Source organism: Oratosquilla oratoria, chromosome 41, assembly GCF_046742065.1.
Source record: "Oratosquilla oratoria isolate Oo_2021 chromosome 41, ASM4674206v1, whole genome shotgun sequence".
Taxonomy (NCBI): domain Eukaryota; kingdom Metazoa; phylum Arthropoda; class Malacostraca; order Stomatopoda; family Squillidae; genus Oratosquilla; species Oratosquilla oratoria.
Genome location: NC_134817.1, coordinates 23,569,026 through 23,591,525, shown reverse-complemented (window position 1 = coordinate 23,591,525; position 22,500 = coordinate 23,569,026). Strand labels below are relative to the sequence as shown.

At 40.4% G+C, this 22,500-nt stretch overlaps 1 protein-coding gene across 1 annotated transcript in view; it reads right to left on the bottom strand.

Moving 5' to 3' along the window:
- LOC143021134 (potassium voltage-gated channel subfamily KQT member 1-like) overlaps window positions 1-18,898 on the bottom strand; it is a 38,948-nt gene extending 20,050 nt beyond the window's left edge. Inside the window, exons 1-5 of the mRNA XM_076178425.1 lie at window positions 18,679-18,898; window positions 11,394-11,569; window positions 7,249-7,377; window positions 4,427-4,537; window positions 3,814-4,023 (exon numbers count right to left, since the gene is read on the bottom strand). Of these exons, the coding sequence (XP_076034540.1) occupies window positions 3,814-4,023; window positions 4,427-4,537; window positions 7,249-7,377; window positions 11,394-11,569; window positions 18,679-18,898 (846 nt within the window). The remainder of the gene's footprint in view (window positions 1-3,813; window positions 4,024-4,426; window positions 4,538-7,248; window positions 7,378-11,393; window positions 11,570-18,678) is intronic.
- Between the last annotated feature and the right edge of the window lie 3,602 nt (window positions 18,899-22,500).

Genomic DNA, 22,500 nt, shown 5'->3' with positions numbered 1-22,500 from the left:
ATATGACCATGGATTTAAAGAAGAATATCTTTAAGTTAAGGCAATTTAGGATTCAGGGGTTTAGAATCATTTTTGAGTTAATAATATGCTTAGTCTGGGGCCTCGGTCACTCCGAGGTACGGGTTAGTTGCAGTAAAAGCAAGGATTTAAATGGTTTAATCTTTTAGAGGAAATTTTTAAAAGTACTTTAAAGGATATAAAATGTAGGTATTAATAAGGACAGTTTTCTGTAATGGAAATGTGTAATTTGACTTGACTGGCCGAAAATGTTTGAAATGCAATGAAAAATCAGTTCGACAAAAAACAAGTGGTCCTGAGATAGGCCGGCTGCAAATAAACAGACAAGAAGTTGAATGGGTCTATGAATAAACGAATAATGAAACAACAAGGAAATGTGTAAATCTAGAAATGTGAACAAATATATCTTAAACTAGTTCCAAAAATACCATTTCTTTTCTAGTGCTGTGCCTAACGTCAGATCTTTATGAGACAAAAGACAAAACAACCAATCCCTCAGTTGATCAGAACTGTCTGTCGTTAGCTCAAATAAACTGTCTTAATACTACAAATGCATGAAATGGTTTGATAATGTTGTCATTACGAAACTGTGGGTTTCTTGCTTACATACTAAGAGTGGTGTTGACTAAAGTCTCGTTCATACTACGTGACGCATCATGGATGGTGATGACTCCCCCTTATGCGACACTATTTGGATCCTCTGGGGTGGGGGGGAGGATACGACAGTTGGGGGGATACGACGATAAGGTGGATGGTTCCCAAGGGGGGGGAAATGTAACATGCACTTCAGAAAAAAAATAATAATAAAGAAATAAGATAAATTAGATAAAAACAAAAATAAAAATAAACGTATAAGTAAAAACAAGATACAAATGGAAGTACAAATAGAAAAAGTAGAAATAAAAAATGAACACAAAAATTAAAATAGAATCAAAATTAAGTCACTGAATCGCTGGATGTTCCCAGTATCACAGATTGCTTCGGTAGCTGTCACCAATTTATTCAAAATAAATACTATCTCTCTTTTGAGTTATCCTATTACGATAGTTATCATAAAGACTACTATCAAATAAAGTAGGTGTAAAATTTAGTATACTACTACGACAGCATTACATTATTTCAAGTGAGGGGATGATAGAAGACTATTAACATTAGTCGAAATAATTATCTTTATCTAGTTTCGTGTAGTTGTTGGAATCAATCAGTCGTTTGTACTCACGAGTCGAGAGGAAGTTGAATACATCACGTCTATAGACTAGACTAGATTTTACAACTTAAGCGCTTGAAATCAGCGATATGCTCTCTTAATAGAGCTCAGGTTAAAACTAAGTTATTTTTTCATCAGAGAGGACAGACATCGAACAGAAAAGGGTTGCAGTGACTAAAAACACTTTCTTTAAGTCCAGGGTTTGTCTATCTCTATACGAAAACCCATCGTGAGGTCGTGTCAGAACTATGTAACACGTGGCACATGGCACGTGGCATTTGAAGGAGCTGATGACGCCAACAGGAGTTACAACAGCTCGAACTTTGTTCCCAAATCGGTCTCCGTGACTTCGAGGATTCAATTTCAGTCATCAGCTTCCAGTTGACATGGCAATGAATAAGTACTAAACTCGAAAACAACTGAAATTGTCAGTGTATTTTCACACATCTTCTATGCTGAATCACCCGATTTTGTTCACAGACAAGAGCGTGTACAGTTTGTATCCTGTGCACAGGGTCTCTACAGGATTTAGCAAATTTTCTCTCAATCTAAAAACCACAAAAAACACTCATCAGAAACCTTTCCCCTATTCTCAAACTTGGTCCTTTTACGAATCTCTCATCTAGCTTTCCCGACTTCTAGACCTTTGATTTTATCATTTCTAAACTTTTGCTTCTCTTTGGTACAGAAAGGAAATCTATGAAAGACACGCACTGCTTCATTGTCTTCACCGTGTATTCCTAAATAAACGTGAAAGCCTGGTCCTTAATAACCCTTCCCCCGATCTTCCGAAAATGTATTTTGTTAAATTTCTTAAAAATACTTTTCACGCTAGTTCATATGCTTTCGAAAAGAATACTTTTCTTGTGGTTTTCAGCCTTCATAATGCAGTTTTCAAAAAACTTCTGTAAGACTCTCCTCTTAAAAAGTCCGACTTCTCTCTTCACATCGTCCATCATACTATTCGCCCTCATAAATCTACTTCTATTCTTCAATCCCGATGCTTTGTCTGTTCCCCTCTCCACACTCATCTCTACTCCTACTTGTCCTTCCATCTACTTCTTGTGCCACCAGCTCTCTATTTCTCTCTCTCGATCTATCGGTTTCTTTCTCTCCTTCTCTCTCTCTACATGCGCACGCGCGCGCACACAAACATGCACACAAACACACACGCACACGCACACACACACACACACACACACGTGCGCACGCGCACACGTTTTATTACGGATCGGACGGAAAAGAGGACATGTAAAAAAAAATAATAATAATAAATAAATAAACATATTTGTAAGACACCAGGATATACAGTTTTCCGTACATATGCACTGACTTGTAGAATGGTCTGAAGGAGAAACTACCGCCGTGGCACAGCATAATCAAACTTAAAACCAAACTTGACCGACGGAGCCACAAAGGCGTATATTGCAAATAGGTAAACACTCGCATTCACTCATCCACACATATACCATCGCTCATACACCCACCCACCTCTACACGCACACACACGAACACGCACACACGTACATATACCCACTCACCCCCACACATATACACAGTCAATTAAAGGTATAAAATCATACCCAATATTCATGCATTCAACCATAACACACAGATCTGCGGCACAAACTTCATTAATGCGGACAGACTAATTTGGTGACAGTCTTCCAAAAGGAGAGATCCGCGGAGGAGAGCGTAATTTTTTTTTTATTTTTATTTTTTTTTTATTTTTTTTTTTAAGAAAGGAAAAAGAAAAGAAAAATGGAATCGCTGTTTTTTGCGAGGCGAGATCGATGTCCAATGCGCCGCTGTGGCTTACTACAAAGAAATGTGTACATTTCCTCAAACTTTGGCACGAAATTTTTTTTTCGCATTTTTCCCCCTCTCTCAGATTACATGTTTGGGAAACTAGAAAATATAAAATTTCTGCTCTTTGACCTTCATTCTTTTGATTACCATCAGCCATGCCAGTCTTCATTTCCCTCATTTATCCTCTCCCGTTGATCTAAGTAAATAAATAGATTGACAGGTAGATAGATAAATAGATGGAAGAAAAGTGGATAAATGGTTATATAAATTAATAAGTAAACGCAAAGTCAAACATACAAGTATACATAAAAATGAAGAAATAAAAGATAAACAAATAATCAAATAAAACTATAAATAGATTAGTAAAACAATAAACATTAATAGATAAGTAGATAAATGAAAAATGTATATAAACAAAATAAACAAATAAAATTGAATTAACAATTCAATAAATAGATGAGTAGATGTATAAGCTAACAAGAAATGAAAAAATATATAGATAAATCAATTGATAGAAAATAAGGAATAAACATATGAACGGACAAAGAAAAGAAAATAACGAATAAGATAAGAAGGCGTTTGCACCTTGCTGAGTGAAATGAAAAAATAAATAGATACATCAACTGATAGAAAATATGGAATAGACAAATGAATGGACAATAAGATAAGAAGGCGTTTGCACCTTGCTGAGTGAAATGAAAAAATAAATAGATACATCAACTGATAGAAAATATGGAATAGACAAATGAATGGACAATAAGATAAGAAGGCGTTTGCACCTTGCTGAGCGGAGTGGACTGCGAGTTGTTGGGCGGGTTGGGATCCTTGAGGTGAATCTTCCAGGTCGCCGTTGAGTTGAAGTGTCGGTCAGCTGCGTAGCACCGCCACAGACATTGGATCAGCATGGCGGCCGCTGGAATCTGCCTGTTGAAGTGTTTCTGTCGTTGCTTCTGCTGCACTTTCAGCGCGAACCCGGAGCCCAGGATGCCCTGCAAGAGGAGAACGGAGGCGGCTGAAGTGTGCTCCACTGTTGTTTTGTTGTTGTTTTTATCATTGCTGTTATTGTCATTATCATCAACATTGTTATTGTTTTTATCATTGTCATTATTATCACTATTAGTTATTTTGTCATTATTATCGTTATCATTATTATTACTATTATTATTTGTCATTACTATTATCATCATTATTTTTATTATTATCATTATTACTATTATGATTAGCATTACAATTATCCTTATCATTACTATTATTGTTACTTTTGTTATTATGATTATTATTTTTATCATCTCTATTATAACTATTATGATTAGAATTACTATCATTATTAATACCATCGCGAGTATTGTTGGAAATATAAAACTGAAAAAGAAGAATAGATTTGTTACTGACGGCGGGGAGGGCGAAGAACGAGATGGCGAAGACACTGAAGCAGGATGCAACGATCTTGCCCATCCACGTCTGCGGGACGGCGTCACCGTAGCCGATGGTCGTTACCGTGATCTGCGGCAGAAGAAGAACTGTTGTGTGTTATTGTGACAAAGGGAAATAAGCTCTTAGTAACGACGCAGTGGACCGAAAGGCTAGTTCCCAAAAGACCCTCTTCAGGCTAATGAGGGGAGAGGCACTGAAGTGTTTCTTTTTCTTAAGTGAAAAGATTACCTCGATGGTACAGAAGTGAGAGATATTTGACAAAGATTCACAGTAAAAAAAGGATTAATCAAATGTGGTCTAGTTCTTAAGAAGTGGGAAGAAGTATTTCAAAATAAATAACATGGTGAAGTGGCAGTAAAAACGTTAATGTGGTAGAAAAATAATCTCAATGATGGATTAACATTCCAGGTAAAATGCTAATATTAGAGATAATGTCTATCTGGTATATAAATTCTAAGACGAATCTTGCAGTCGCATAAGGATTGATAGACGTTTGCAACAATAAAATCCTTCGAGATCATGACTATATTGAAAGCGATGAACAAACTTCGAAAGATACTTTGAGGCAGTCAGCTTTAGAGGAGAAAAGGTCTTACTAATTGATGCCATTAGAATATTGTCCGTTTTCTATTGTCATTTCAGACGATATTACGTCATCACTGACGTCACGCCGAGCCGGCTTACCTATGATGACCTCGTCTGCCTGGGCGCATAGTGTAAGAATTGTTTCTCAGCAGGTCCCTTCCTCAGCTTTGGGTGATTTAGGTCCCTTCCCACTACATTTTGGGTGACGTCATATTATTGACATATTTTGACATTATGCTTGTTTGCGCATTTCACGTGTATTGATTTTCTTGATAGTGTGTCAAAGTGGATCAGGTTAAGTTAGATTAGGTTAGGTTAGGATAGGTTAAATTTGGATTAGGTTAGGTTAAGCTAGGTTAAGTAAGCTGTTATGAACTGGTTTACCGGCTAGGTTAGGTTAGGTTAGGTTTGGTTAGATTAGGTTAGATTGGGTTAGATTAGATTAGGTTAGGTTAGATTAAGTAGGGATGGGGTGGGTGAGATTAAATTAGGTCTGGCTACAGGTAGATTAGGATAAGTTAGGTTAGGTTTGGTTAGGTTAGCATAAAGATGGGTTGAGTGAGAATATATTAGGACAGGCTATAGGTAGATTATGTTAGATTAGGTTTGGTTAGGTTAAGTAAGATTAGGTTAGGATAGATTAGATTGTGTTAGGTTAGGTTAGATTAGGTCAGGTTAGGTTAAGATGGAGTAGATTAGCTTCGGTTAGGTTGGGTCAGATTAGGTTAGGTTAGGTTAGATTAGGTCAGGTTAGGTTAAGATGGAGTATATTAGCTTAGGTTAGGTTGGGTCAGATTAGGTTAGGTTAGGTTACATTAAGTTAGGTTACATGAAGTTAGGTTAGGTCAGATTAGGTTAGGTCATACTAGGTTAGGTTAAGTTCGTGCAATTGCAGTAATTGAATGGTGTGCTTATTCTGCATTCATCACAGGACAGGTTGGTTACTTGAATTTCCACATTCCTGACGGTTTTCTCTGAATTTCTGCTTCAGCGAAGACTATATCGCTGTCTGTGACAAAAATAGATTTGGCGACCAGATAATAACCCTGAGTGCATGAGGCAGCACAGGCTCCCCGTCAAACAGAGACGCCTCGAACATCAATCATTCAATTCTGTAAGCGTTAACCAGGTTTCATAATTTCCCGCTTGCTTCGGGGAAGGAGATCTGCTGGGATGGATACACAAAGGCTCAAATACATAATATACAGATACAGAGAATACTTGTATTGACGACCTCAAGTCATGATATACATTGCATAAAAGGAAATGAATTGTCAAAAATGAGACAAACATTACAAAAACATTCAAAACTGTTTGGAGTATTTTTTCAAGCAAAAACTCCAATTTTCTTTCGTTGTTTTATAATCTTTGTCTTTAATTTATCATTAATCAACTATGCACTGAGTTGTGATACCAATTACTATGGCATTCTTTTCAGCAACCCTTATAGTCATTTCACAGTAAACCCTCTGAAAATGGAATAGAAATAAATAGGTCTGTGGTAATTGTATTATCCTTTTTCCCACACTGCAGACTGTGGGAGACATGTGCAACGGTTTTCAAACATACTGTGATGTTGAGATTCTCAGAGCAGTTCCTTAGCCTCTTGGTCAGTGAACGCTCGACATCCACCAACTACGATTAGTTTTCGGTTTGTGGCCTCGTTTGTGAAATTATCTGTCCCTTAACCCCCACCCCCCACCTCCTCTTCGAAAAAGGGGCATCTCTGGGCCCAACATGAGAACCATCATAGATTATTGTTATTTACATTATTATAGTTTTTATTTATTATTTTATTATTATGATTTTTTTCGCATCCGACCTAGATATGGATCAAAAGGTCTCCTGTCGGTATGCTCCGCCTTTGTAATCCTTTGTAATCCTTTGATTACTGAGTATTCCTTAGTTCACACGAAGAGACAAGGCATAGGTCCTGTTCCTCATGTGACGTCATAGTTTGGTCTCCTTGGGTGGACGCGAGACTGCGGAAGCATCTGGCAGACAATTTTTTTTTCTTTTTTTTTTTTTTTAATCCACGAACATCAACCCTCGGATTCCCCCCTGTGCCATACCAACCCCACTTCGCTTTCACCTGATTTCACAACACCCCCTACCGACTATAGTTACTCGAGTACTTTTAGTTTCCTCTATCTCTACCTTTTCGTCCCCCTCCTTCTGTTTCACACCAGACTTACCACGCCCCACCAAAGGGCATCGGCGTAGCTGTCGAAGGCGTCAGACTCCTCTTCCTTTTCGGCCAAGTACACGAAGTACGACGAGAAGATCAGGCCCAAGAACCCGATGTATAACGTCGTAATCAGCTCCTGGAGAAGAGAAAGTTCACCATTAAGAGGTTAGATCATAGACGCGCGCGCACACACACACACACACACACACACACACACACACACACACACACACACACACACACACACACACACACAGTATAAGAATAAAATCGGTAAGAACATTTTGGTCTACAACCGAGCCAATTGAATATATTGAATAGATTTGAAAATAGCATTAACAAAATAAACAGAATTAAGTATAATAAAAATGGAAAGAGACAGTAAAGGATATACAGCATTAATTATAAAATTAAGATATTTATGTAATGAATAAAAAAATAAAATAAAACAAAACACGTGTATGCGCGTAGCCATTTTAATACGTCCACGTCTGGAAGACTACTCAAACTTCTCGAGTTCCACTGCAAGCGTCTTAGTAAAAATTCTCAAATTTCCTGAAGAAGAAATCCGGATGAAGACTGCCCTGTTCTAAAAGCGTCTCGCCCCCGAAGACCTCTCAGCCCAAGACTGCATCGGTCTTTGGGGTCTCTGGGGCCCTCCCTCGCATAGCTTCTGCGGGTCGGAAATAGCTTCAGCAGATCCGATGAATTAAAGATGGCTGCTCTCCTTCTTACCGTCTTCTGAGCGGCCCAGACGTTATTCAGTTCCAAATTTTAGCAAGAGCTTCACCCCACCTTAACCTAACCCGGAAAGTTGCTTCTTTATGGCTTATCTTTTTGATAAATATGTACTATGGTAGACAGTGGTTGGTATATGTACTTCCTTCAGCTCATGATCTAAGATAACATACCCTATGAAAAACAAAATCCGACGTGGAGAGTCTGTGGTAGTATCAGGGACTATTTATACAGGGCTCATTCGACACATTTAAAGAACCTTCTTCCAGGTAGAGGATGGGGAAGTTCCCTTCTTCCTCTATCCCAGCCACTCCTTCAGTAAGGCTCACACTAAAGCCAAGAAATGCAACTCAACGAAAAAGGAGAATCAAGAGGCGAATCAAGAAGCAAATGGTGTGAAAAGTACCTTTCTTTCCTTCTTTCTTCTCCCTGCCACTGTCTCCAATGCCCGCGCCTTCTTATTCTTTCCACCCCCAACTCCCCCCCATCTTCCACCCCCACCCTCGCCCTCCTTCCTTTTCCTGGATTTTTCTACAAGAAGCATTTCCTTTCCAGACCTCTAACTCATTATGGACCATTTCCGCTCCAACAGCATCTCAAAACAAACTCAACGCCCCCCAGTCCTCCTCTCCTCACCTCCTCCCTCCTCTCCCCTCCTCCCTCCTTTCCTTCTAAAACTGGTCTCATACCACCGTCCAACAGAATGTAAAATTCATATTACCTTGACCTTTTCACTGTTGTTGACAATTTGTGTATTCGTTCTGACGATTTTCTTCACACGAGGGGAGCTGTCTCCCCAGCGTAAGATATAATATTTTATTGCAGATAGTCCCCTCCCCCAAGAAATAAATAAATGAATAAATAAACAAATAGATAAATAAATAAACAGATAAATAAATGAATAATTAATGTGCCATTCCATGACTCCTTGTACACTGTAATGTACTTTAAAGATTTTATTCTGGTTAAGTTTAAGCGATTTTGTGCAGGTGAGTGTGGGGCATAAGTCTGGGCTGGTGTGGGTCGCTGACGGCTAAAACTCTCTTCAAACGGGGGTCCATCCATTCAGCCGCACGAAGCCGCCTGTCCTCAGAAGGGACAGAATCCTTGTAATGGGTCACCAATGTTTCCATCTTCGCGGTTGTCAGAACGCCCAGCGGTTTTCGCGGCCCATTCCTTCTTCGTTCTCCTCAACCGCGTCATTCATTGCGCCATTACTCTAGGTAACCATTAATTCTACTAATGCTTCTTCGTTGGCTATCAAGACTACATCCCCGTCACCGCTCTCGCTATGCCTTCCAGACTGGCCTGTCTTCAGCTCTTTCTCTCCAGACTTGCAAGTCGGGATTATTTCGTCCCGCGTCACTCTCCCCACGCCTTCACTCCATCGACATCTCGGTCTTCCTAGTGAGTGCCTACCCATCACTCACTCTTCTTCCTTCCATCGCCATCTTTGGTATTCTGGTCAACTTCATCCTGGCACAGTAATTGGCCCACCTTGCTCTTCTTCCACATACAACGTACTGCAGTAATTGCTGTCTTTGCTGTACAAAGAGTCATGAAAGGTGGTAAGAAACATGGAACTGCCTACTGTAGGCTGTATGGTCTCCTGCAGTCTCCTCCGTTCTCATGTTCTCACTTACGACACTTACTATTCTCTCAGTCGATACCTATCCCCCACCAATGACAACCGTTCTCCTCTTTCTCGCCCTAATCCTAGCTAACTAGCTTCTCTCAGTCTTCTGCCGCTTCTGCGCACTCGACTGAAATGCTGAATCTTTCAGCAACCTAAAGACGAACTGTGCTGCTTCTTCTCTATCCGTTCCTCAGCCCCTTTCTCCTCAACACCTGTTTCTTTGGGCACCTGTCTTCCTCACCTCTTGGGCACAACACCTCTCCCCATTCCTCGACACCTGTAGATCCTCGCAAACACATGTTTCCACAAATGTCAAAACAATCGCCCGTCTAAACACCCATAAGCCCATCGCAGCTGTCCCTAAGCAACCACAAGCCCATTGCAACTGTACCTAAACAACCACAAGCCCGTGACAACTGTTCCTAAGCCCCCTCAAGCCCGTGACAACTGTCCCTAAGCCCCCTCAAGCCCGTGACAACTGTCCCTAAGCCCCCAGAAGCCCATCGCAGCTGTCCCTAAGCACTCACAAGCCCATCGCAGCTGTCCCTATGCCCCCACAAGTCCATCGCAACTGTCCTTAAGCACCCACAAGCCCATCGCAACTGTCCTTAAGCACCCACAAGCCCATCGCAACTATCCCTAAGCACCCACAAGCCCATTGCAGCTGTTCCTAAGCACCCACAAGTCCATCGCAACTGTCCCTAAGCACCTGTTTTCAATTTTCTTCGCCACTGTAAGCATCTGGTAGTCTCATCATCTGTCATCCACATCTGTGTATCCCAACACGTACTCCATCAGCTGTTGGTCGGAGCGCTCGTCCTTACTTCAGCTCTTTTCCAACCTTTCACGTCGACAATTTGTTTCCCTACGGGTCCCTTCTCCAACACCTGTCCCTTTCCCCGACTTCGAAACCACTGCACTGAATCGTCTTAATCTAACCTAACGTAATGCAGTGTAAGGCAATGTAATGTAATATGATTTAATGTGATATAATGCATAATGTCTACAGTTTGTTTCCCAACGGGTCCCTTCTCCGACACCTGTCCCTTTCCCTGACCTCGAAACAACTGCACTGAATCGTCTTAATCTAACATTCTAACCTAACGTAATGTAATGCAATGTAAGGCAATGTAATGTAATATGATTTAATGTGATATAATGCATTGCGATGTAATCTAACCTAACCTAAACAGGTAAACCTGATCGAATCTGAAATACGGTAAGCTAATTGAAGCCAAACTAAATAAAATAAAGAAAACTAATGTAACGTAAGCTAGGTTAAGCTAGACTAAGCTAAGCTAAGCTAAGCTAAGCAGAGATAACTTAGCTTAACCTACTCCATCCGGAGCTCCTTCGACACTAACCCCTCACCCCCCCCAAAAAAAAAATTATAAGAACATAAGAACAAAGGAGACTGCAAAAGACCATAAGGCCTACACTAGGCAGCTCCGTATCCATCACCACCTGTCATCCATATCTATAAATTTGTCTAATAGTTTTTTAAAACAACTGATAGTTTCAGCGTTACTACATGGTTACTATGTGTATATATCTATATGTATATATATATATATATATATATATATATATATATATATATATATATTTATATATATATATTTATCATCATGGCACTTAAAATGTATAGATATGTGGAACAAGAGACGAACGCAGGAGAAAACACGACCTCAGTCTCAAGCACAGTGGAAAGTGACCTAATTCATCCCATTTCGGGGAAGGGCCCCTCCGGGAAACAATTCCACCCTTTGTCCTCTCACCTGTCTGTGGATGAAGACGACGGATCCCAGAAGCCTCCAAGTGCCGCCCTGCCGATCCACGTGGAGCATCCGCAGGATCTGCAGGAACCGCACGCCGCGGATGGCCGACGTGGCGAAGACTTGACCGTTCGAACCCACCGTCAGGACGACCACGGAAGCCAGCACCACTATGAGGTCTGGCAGGAAGAAAACGGGCAGTGGGAGTTATCGTAATAAGTGTTGGTAGGAGTAATCATGAAATTAAATATAGTAATGAAGAAATAACAATAACAGTCATAAAAGTAATATTTATAATAGTGGTAAAATAATGGTGATAATACTCATATTAATGATAAATATTGTAACAATAACAATGATGATTATTAATGATTGATGATTGATTGATGATGATGATTGATGATGATGATTTATGATGATGATGATTGATGATAATGGTTATGATGATGCTGATGATGGTGATGATGACGAAGACGAAATTCATAATGATAATAACAATAATAACACGAATATAATAATAATGAATATGGTGATTATATATGGGCCCCGTACGGAGGTTTACAAAACTATTCTTTTTGTATATTCAGCGCTCAGAACGGAATAGCACAGGCACTCAATCTTGAGCAAACACATAAAAAATACAGATCTTCCGAATGCTTTTAACCTCTCAAAAATCTGACTTTTTCCTTCGGCGCGTGGGAAACGCGGATTTCTATGTTTTCATCTTATCCAGTCTATGCTTTTCCTCCAAGCAAACTATGAGGGAAAAACTAGAAATTAGAAGTTAGTAGAAAGAACCCTCAACACTTGAGACTAAGATAAGGTCATACGGTTTTGAATCACCAAATTTCGACAAACGTGACCTTGTCCAGCCACCTTATTGAACAGTTAATGGCTGATCTGCTGAAGACACACACACACACACACACACACACACACACACACACACACACACACACACACACACACACACACACACACACACACACACACACACACACACACACACACACACACACACATATACTAGTCGGTGGCGCAGTTGGTAGAACGCTGAGCTGCCACAAAAGTGGCCCGCAGCTCCTGGTTCGAATCCTGCCCAGGGCCGAAATTATTTCGGTACTGCTGCGCTTCGGGTCGTTACTCTGACTCTCGTGGGCGGGGAGTTAGTCAAGGAGTTGTGACCTTGCTGCCCCGGTGTGTGGTGTGTGAAAGGTCATAGCATTACCCATAGATCGGACATACGAGCTCTGAGCTCTCTGCCGTAGGGAAATAGCTGTCGATCACAGAGTCCAACACGTGATCCAAAGACCAAGTGAATACACACACACACGGCTTGCTGCTGCAGTGGTACTGCGCTCGACTGTTAATTCAACGATTTTGTTTGGAGATAAATCCCCACTCATGGAGGAGTAGTGAACAACCACTTTCCAAGTTTTATTATTCACCGTTTCTTCGCATCTCAGACCTCTTCCGCATCATCTCTTTCGACACCATTTCTTCTCTGACACGTGTTTGAGGGGAGGCTGGGGTAAGAATTCCGCCACTGTGTTCCCATGGGTATCATAGCAGGCGACAAGATGGGGGAAGAGTGAGGAGACTCGGGATGCTTCTTCCTGTATTTTGTTATTGGGAAAGTTGAGGCATGATTTCACCCAGCTATTCCCCTCGCAAAGGGGAAAGGTCAATGATATATAAATGTATTTGTATATAAACACACACACACACACACACACACACACACACACACACACACACACACACACACACACACACACACACATATATATATAAAAATATTATAAATACAGAGTCACGTGTCTCGTTCCGAGTTTATTCCTGACCGGTTTCGCTTGTAGCTTCTTCAGAGGAATGTCTCAACACACTATATATATATATATATATATATATATATATATATATACATATATATATATATATATATATATACACACACATATATATACACACACACTTAGACAATACTAAAAAAATATCTACCTGGCATTATTCAACTTTCATTGTGTTTCCTATTTGTGGGCTTTCCGAAAGAAACTGCAACTCAACGTTTCCTTCTTTTTCTCTGGGGGGATCTTCAGGGACTACTGATGCGTAACTGAGACTAATGGTTCTGCAAGATGGACGTCAGAGAGAATCAGGTCCCTGCCGCCTATCCACATAACCATTCAATCACCTCATACCTATTCTTACCAATGTCGATAATACTACCATTGCGAAATAAGGTGGAAAGGAAGAATACACTGATTTCCGCGTTTATTCCTGCCCGGTATCGTTCTTCAGAGTGAAATCGGTCAGGAATAAACTCGGACCTAGACCCGTGTCTTCTTTTCCCACCTTATTCAACTTGTCACAACGTCTCAGCATTATCAATACTATTAATAAACACATCTGTACCGATTTTTTTTTTTTTTTTTTTTTAAGCCACCGACCTTCTATATTATTAATTTCCGTGGCATCATCCTGAGCGGTCTTGTGCCAAAGCTAGCCTAAGCGCAAACCGAGACGCAGGCGACACAGGGAACACAGCCCAGAACAAAGGCAGCCTTCTTGTTATTGAAATGAGTTACAGTCTGATCTTCGCTCTCACTTAGAAAGCTTCTAGATTTACTACCCCAGCATTTTACTTAAAAGAGAAGTCAAAACTGTGCTTCAAATCAGCAACAGGAAACCTGCCTTTACTCTGAACTGCGTTGCCTGCGTTGCCTGCGTTTCCTGCGCCTCAGTTTGCATCATAACAACAGAGACCTATGTTGGAACTCATCTGTAATGCCCAATTTCTCAGGCTATCTGAAGGCATTAAGATATGAACGGCGGCTTAAAATGAGAAGCCATCCACTTCAAATTTCTCACCTTTAATTATGACACAGTCTTTTGTTTATTCATTGTCTCGTCCCAGGTCAACCCGTGACCTTATCATTTATTTCTCTCTTTTTCTCCTGTTCGTTCTTTGTGAGGCGTACTGACCCTATGCTTTATGCAGTCGACACATAGGGACTTAAGTACATCTCTACTGACCCGAGTCCAGTAAAAATTATTTTAGGTTTGGAAACTGATCTCCACTCAGATAAAAGATGACCACTTTTACCTTTTACATTTCATCCGTTCTGCTGTTGTAACACCTTCCTTTACCATCTCTGTGACACCATTTCTTTGGTGGAATATTGTCTCTAAGGATAGAAGCGATGGTCATCGCTGAGAAATATTTTACGGTTTGTAAGAAGAGCAATCCGAATTTCAAGAAAGTTTCAGCTATTTTTTCGTAATGCTGATTACTACCACTCTTTTATTAGATGTTTCCTTGAGGCAATTCTTTGGCCTTTGTATTCCTTCTATTTTCAATTTTTTTTTTTATTATAGCCAGACTGCTTTGAATAATTTGGGCCTATGAGGAGGAAGTTTTTTTTTTATCAACTTTAGAAAGTTATGAAAATACTTTCATAAACGCCAGAGTGTGTAATCCATCCTTTTTGTCTCTCTTTGTCTGTCTGTCTGTCTGTCTCTCTCTCTCTTTCTCTCTCTCTCTCTCTTTCTCTCTCCTTCCCTCTCTCTTTCTCTCTCTCTTCCTTTCTCAATTCTCTCTTTGTTTTACCTCTTTCTCTTACCGTTTTTATCTTTCCAGTTTTATTTTTATCCCACTCACTGTTTATTTTCTACGTCTATTTTCTTTCTTCCCCTCTCAGAGCCTTTTTTTACTTTTTTATTCTCTCCTACTTTCTTTCTTTTTCCTTTATTTTATTTTTTATTTTTCATCTTTCTTTTTTCCTATCTTTCATTTTTCCTTTCCCGTTTCTTCTTTATTTTCTGCCACATACAAACAGGGAAACACACATCCACAAAGACACTTTACAAGAATTTCAGACCTCGCGTCCCTGCTTGAGGCACCACCGGGGGCATCCCCTCACCTGAATAAAATCGTCTGGACTCAGACAGAATAGAATCCGACAGCAAATGGCTCATTGCAAAGCCACAAGCTGAATAAAATTGTCTGACGTTGACTAAAAAAATAGTGTAGAGATCATGAACGCTACAAGGGGCTTAAAGAGGTCGAAGAGTCTTTTAACGTATTTCAAACTGATAATTTGGAGGTTGCAAATGTTTTTAAAATATACGTCACACATTGGTACAGTCTAGGTTGCTAGTCGGCACAAACGACACTGAACAGATGATCCACATTCACTCACAACCAAAAAAATTAATTCATTGCATCTTTATTCATCTTGACCCTTATTCATCTTAGCGCCACGTGGATGAAGAGTCATCCTTGTCTCGGCAACACTGTTCGGGGCAAAGGCATCCGGAACTTGTTTTCATCCACAACTTTATTGGATGGCATCAACCTCCTCATTCATTTTTTTTAACAGTTTTGAAGTACATCCTTTGAGCCCCTATCATTCACAGTCTTCATTTGTTCATTCAAACGTTTGCACTCTCTCTTCCTTGCTCGACAGACATTCCTCTTGCATCCAGTCCCACCTTCACCCCTTCCACACACTTTATTCTTGGTCTTTAAATATCCTTCTACACAGATCTGATTTCCATATTCTTTTTTGTAGTTTCTGCTTTTCCTGGAAACAAAGTTTTGTTTTTATTGATATCCTATTGACCAAGGTTTAAAGTGAAAATCCTTTAATTCTTCGATAATGATGGCCATGATTTTCCTATCTAATTATGTGCCAATAACCCAAATAGCTCAATCAACAAACATTTCAGAGACCAAACTATTCTTCTTGGTTGATTTATCTTCTTTTGAGTTGTCCAGGAGGTTTTCTACTTCGGTTTTCCCTTAAGTGTCTACAACAGTGTATTTGTGGGATTTTTGGTATTGTTTCATTGATTATATATTCGTCTTTACCATTATTGGTAATTTATACTTCTTATTTATATTATCATTACTAAACATTTCTTCTACGTCAGCGTCATAATCAGAGTGAATTTTTGAGGATTATGGCTTCTCCGAGTGGGAGACACCACTGCTTCAAATAACGAAAGAATCTGTCTCTCAGAGGTCTTAAGACATTTTTAGATTTTGACCAACCCTTTTCCCGCAGGAGGTGGCACCCCACCTTCCTCCTACAGACGAGTCTTGTCCTTGCATTATCCATCCTGAATTAGTAACCACGACTTCTCTGAAAATATCAACGCCAACACAGAGTTGAAGATGGAAAGAGCAAAGGTGGGAAGTGTGTATGTCGGTTTGTCTTCGAGTTGATTAATGAACCATGAGAGGTCATCAGTGGGTGACCGAAGACCTTCACTTGATCAGTGGAAAACAGGAGAAGGAAAGAGTCTGTCAAGTTGTGTTGGCACAGTGTATATAAATATATTTATTAACTTGTATTGTGATGTATGTTTGTCGTGTATAGTGCAATGATTGTGTTATTGTAAGATTTAGCAGATGCGGTGCGCGCCATGGTTTGGCGCCAAAAATGTGAGCGTGGCGTCAGTATTCAAGCAGCCTTGGCTACTGCCGCACGCATTTTTTTTTGTGCTAGTGTTCTTTTGTGTACCTAAATATACTTGTGCCTTGACTTTCGTTGTGTCTAAATTTTGCCACCCAGAATAAAGTGAGCTTTCGTATTGGTTATAGTCTGTCTTTGGGTTGCCGTAACGAGCAAAGCTCTTATTCTTACTTCCACTACGATGACATTCTATAGATCTTGTTACGAGATACATAGACAATTGAATCAGCTGACGACAGAATCTCATAGTGATGGAGTGAGGATTATTAATAACATTTACATATTTTTTGCTGACGGCAGATGATTTTTATTCATCTAAGAGAAATCCCCATATGTCTGCGGGAAATCTATTAAGACTCGTCTGTCTGCGTCGACTTTTCTTACTACTTATGTCTTCTGGCCTCGATCTTGAGAACCTATTCCTTTAATCGGTAGCCACCTTAGCTTTTATAGGTTACAGGGTTCTTCTCGAGGATCCTTTGAAATTAATCTCATGCAACTATGTTTTGCGCGTACGCATACACACGAACACGCATACGTGCGCGTACACACACACGCACACACACACACACACACACACACACAGACACACATACACACACATGCACACACACACGCGCGCGCACACACACACACACACACACACAAACAAACACACACACACACACACACACACACATATTCAATGCTCCATCTCTATTTTGGTAAAATTCGCGTCCTATCCTCAGATTTCTTCTCTCTGAAACATCATCTCTTTTCCAATCTTTACTTTCTCTCACTGAAACATATGTGTTTGGTCATGTAGATAAAAGCTTCTATGTCGTATAAATGTACTACTTCTTCATTTAATTAATATCCGTGTACATTTGCGTAGACATTTTTCTCCATTGTGTACCCTCTGACTATGAAGTGGTTCTCTCTCTCTCTCTCTCTCTCTCTCTCTCTCTCTCTCTCTCTCTCTCTCTCTCTCTCTCTATAAAAAAAAAAAAAAAAAAAAACGATTAGACGGACCCAAAATAGAGCGCACAAGCCGTTATTGACCTGAGATACATTTGTTCTGGCGATTCTCTTCAGCCGAGGGAAGTCCCTTACGTAGCGATGGTTCGATCCTTTCCGAAGAACGGAAAGTGGGATCGTGGTGCCGCCGCTGAGGCCGAAATCAATTGGAAGACTACGGAGGAAAACGCAAATAAAAATCAAGAAAGTTTTCTGCCCAGGTTTAGTTGTCTCGCTCTCCGAACGGGAGTTTTTTGCACCGAAGCTTGGAAAAGTTTGGCTTGTTGTACCTGGTTAAGTGTTAAACCGATACACTGTCCTAAAACTCACCAATATTTTCCATTTTCCATTTCCTCTCCTCCTCCTTTTCCTTCTTCAGTTGCCTTCGGACAGAACAATCATCAATGCCACACTACATATGGGATCTTCGTTTTTGTTTCTCTCTCTTAATATAAACAAATCCCTTTGTCTTTCTCTTCCTCTTCCACCTCCTCCTCCTCCTCCTCCTATTCCTCATTTTCTTCTTCCTGTTACTCCTTCGCCTTCTTCTCCTGTTACTACTACTCCCCCTTCTCCTATTGATACCCTTCCTCTTCTTTCTTCTACACATCTTCCTTGTACTGATGATATTCCTATTCTTCCTCCTTCCCACACCACCTCTTCCTCCTCCTTCTCCCCCTCCTCCTATTGATGCTGTTCCTCTTTTTTCTTCTACACCTCCTTCTACTGACAATATTCCTCTTCTTCCTCCTTCTCCTTCTCCTCCTCCTCCTCCTCCGTCCTCCTCCTCCTCCTGCGACCACAATACTCACCGATGATGCATATGGGTTTCCTGATGAACCTTATGCGGCCTAAGAAGCCCATGTATTTGGAGCGGCATCCAGCAGCCCAGAGCCTCACCGCGTACTCGACCCCGAAGAACACAACCAACCAAATCTCCTGCAGGAGGAATGAGCGAAGTGTCAGGTCATAAACACACGAAATAAAATGGAAAATTGGGGGAGTGTGGGAATGGGCATCCAGGTTCTTCATGTAAGGATAAAAGGATCAAGTGGCTGGGGAATGATTAATGAATACTTTCAAGGATTATCTAGTGAATATATGAGAGAGAGAGAGAGAGAGAGAGAATATATATACATACAAATGTCTAATGGGTAGAAAATGAAAAACAGAGGTACAGACTATTAGTTCCATGTCATTCCTCTAAAGACAAAATCGAGGAATAGATTCAGCACTGGCAATGGTCAAGCTTATACAACATCGAACAAACAAGCAAATAAGTTATAAACAACTCACCATATCATTTACCTACTGTCTGTCCCGTAGAAACAAGAAGTCTGAATGGTCTTCATCTCAGGATTTCATCTCTCGGATACCACCTTTAAGTACATCTGTTGGTTACCTGGGTATTGCCTTAGGTGTTACCAGGGTTGTTTTCCCGAATACCCAATAGGGTGCGCAGTCTCACGAGCATTGAGGAGCCATCGATGCGTTATGACGTCACAGTTGTGACGTCATCGGTTAGTTATGGCGTCATTATCATATTCTGTTCAGTCACCTTAGGTAGCCACACGGTTACGTGTATGTTCAACTTGAGGTTGCAATTGCGTAGCCACAAAATAATTAGAATTGCTTGTGGAAAATGATGGAATGAAAGAGAGAAGGAGGGAGAAAAATGCGTGTAATTAACTAACTACGTGGCCATGTTTGCTTGCTAATTAATGCTGTCTGGTTATAAGAGCCTCGGGGTTTTAGACATTCTGCCATTCAGTCCACGTGTTATCGTACTCAGACTTCGCGTATCGCGGTGACTTTCGTGTTTTGGTAGAATTCGTGAGAGATCTACGTTTCGCAGGAGGAAATATTGCTGGGGGCTTTTCTGTCAGGTCTGCTGGTTGCTAGTGTCGAGTGCTCGTTTTATTTTATTAGTTAACTTTTCATCACTTTCCTTTTTACTTAAGTGAATTATATCAGTGACCGGATTTTAACTGTGGATTTAAGAATGTCATCTGGTGATTTTTTCCCATTTTTTGTCGTTATCTTCAATATATTTTTTTCACTGCTGTTAATTCGTCTTGCTGGTGACTTTCATCGCAGACTGAACGCAAGTGTAACATGGTATTTGTGGATATGGTCGAACATCGTATCCATGGGGTCAATCACCGAGCACAAGAAGCACATGCATTATCGTGGCTATAACATACAGCGGCAATGTCATCAATATAAGCGTCAGCCACACTTTAGCTTTACGGTGATTCTTTCTACGTATGTTGCTCTGACTAACGTCGTCGCGCGATTTTAGTTATCAAAGGTGGTCTCATGCAGCAAGATCTAAACTGGGGATGCTTAATACAGATATCCGAAAGAGCAGACGACAGACAAAGGCGTAAGAAACGCACAAGCAAACACACACACACACACACACACACACACACACACACACACACACACACACACACACACACACACAAAAAAAAAAAGATCAGACTATATTATTACACAGAACAAGATATTTAGACATGGTACATCAAACCTAAATTAAAATGGGACAATTACACAAAGTATCAATTAGATATCACACTTATCAGACAACTCATCAATTACACAAAGAAATATTAAGATGACAAAGGATAATTGATCAAAATTCAATGCCAACAGATCGACAGAGACAGTAATAAAATAAGATACGATCTCAATTGCAAATGAATAGCAAATGCGATAACGGCAGCACAAGAGGAATAGAACGACAACACCAAAATGCGAAATGCGATGGAACTGAGCGAAAATATACGACTTTTATTATTTACCTTTTCGTTTGATACAACGTGTATTTCCCTCTGCTAAATCAATATCACATCCGGGTACTGGTTCAACATCGCTGACGAGTTAGAGAAGCTAATGCATAACAACATCACCATGATGTTTATTAATCAACAACAAATCACCTAATTGCTAGTACCTTAATCAAAAGTCATCAATGAACTGATGACTCATTGTTTTGCAATCAATACAACAATGACAAACCATAAAGTATCGACGACCAGCCATAGGTCTGCCTCAGCAGCAGTTGCCACGCACACTGATCGCCAAAAAGTAAACTGCTATGCGACCACCTTATGAATGATTCATTGCTGAAAGACCTGAGGGGGTTGGGGTGTGTCACTCAAACTATACTGGGGCAGAGACATGGAATTTAAAGGAGACAGATGAGAAATTTGAGACGAAGTATTTGAAAATTATAATAGGGGTTACGAGGATGGATAGTGTTAGAAATGAGAAGGTGAGGAGGAGAGAGGGGATGGAAAGGGAGCGGGGAGATAGGGCTGATTTAAAGATACTGGAATGGGCACATGGAAAGAGGAGAGAGGGGGTGGAAAGGGAGCGGGGAGATAGTGCTGATTTAAAGATACTGGAATGGGCACATGGAAAGAGTGAGTGAGGTAAGACAGTGACCACTTGGGTCATGGTAATGGAGATGAGGTTCTTCAGTGTTCTTTAAGGTTCTTCAAGCATGTCTGAAGTCATTCACATTGAAATGGTCTCCCAGTATCCTCTATGATTCCCTAAAATACCTTAGACCTTCATGAGAGAGCTCTAGTCCCCAGATTCAGAGTCCTGCGTTGGTACAGATTCCCAGTCCATCGGGCAATACGTCTCCCTTCTTTATTCTCCATCAATATCTCACGCGACATCACGCCACTCCCTGACACTGGACGTTGTCTGTTACACTCTTCGACAATTTCCAGTTTCACGTTTGAAAGTATTTCACAGTTCTTCAGAACCATCAATAACATCAAATAATTTTATGTTTGTGTTGTGTTGTGTTTGTGTGACGGTTTCTGTTACTGTTCTTTAGGATTTTCAAGAACATCAGGTATTTGATGTTTGTGTTGTGTTTGTGTGACAGTTTCTGTTACTGTCCATTAGAATTTTCAAGAACATCAGGTAATTTCATGTTTGTGTTGTATTTGTGTAGGAGTTTGTATATCATCGGCTTGATTTTGTAGTCGAGGAAAAAGCTGCCAGTCTACTCTCCTTATATGAAAAAGGGAAGAGATACAAAATTGACAGAGGCAATGGTTGGTCGCATTTTTTACATCAAGTGTCAGACCCGAGGGACTTGACGTTGATTGGTTTTCAGGATAGGCGGCAGGCAGATGATGCTCTATGACGTCATGTCGTGCAAATACCCGCCGCTGTTCTTTGTCAGATGGAAAAAAGACTTCAAACTAAAATGAATGAAATCTTAACCCTTTCCTTTACGAAAGACTTGGTGATACACGCTTGTAATTAAGAGGCATGTTCTTCTCTCTTCTTTAATTTTCTTTATTTTCAAATCCAATTGCTCAGTAAACACGCAAGTGGCTGTGGGGCCTTCAGACCCTCACTTGCTCTTTGTCTTCTTGACTCACGCTGCGCGATTGCATTTTATTGAGGTCGAACCAATCCATTTCTCATATATGGAGTACTTTTTTACGCTTTGCGTTCGAGGTGAATGACAATATATCCAGAGTGGTTAGAAACCATAATTGTGATAACGATATCGTCACAGGGGATAGTCACAAGAGTAGCACAGATAACGAGAACGGCAAAGATAATGTGGACGAAAACAGCAGAGATAACAATAACGACAA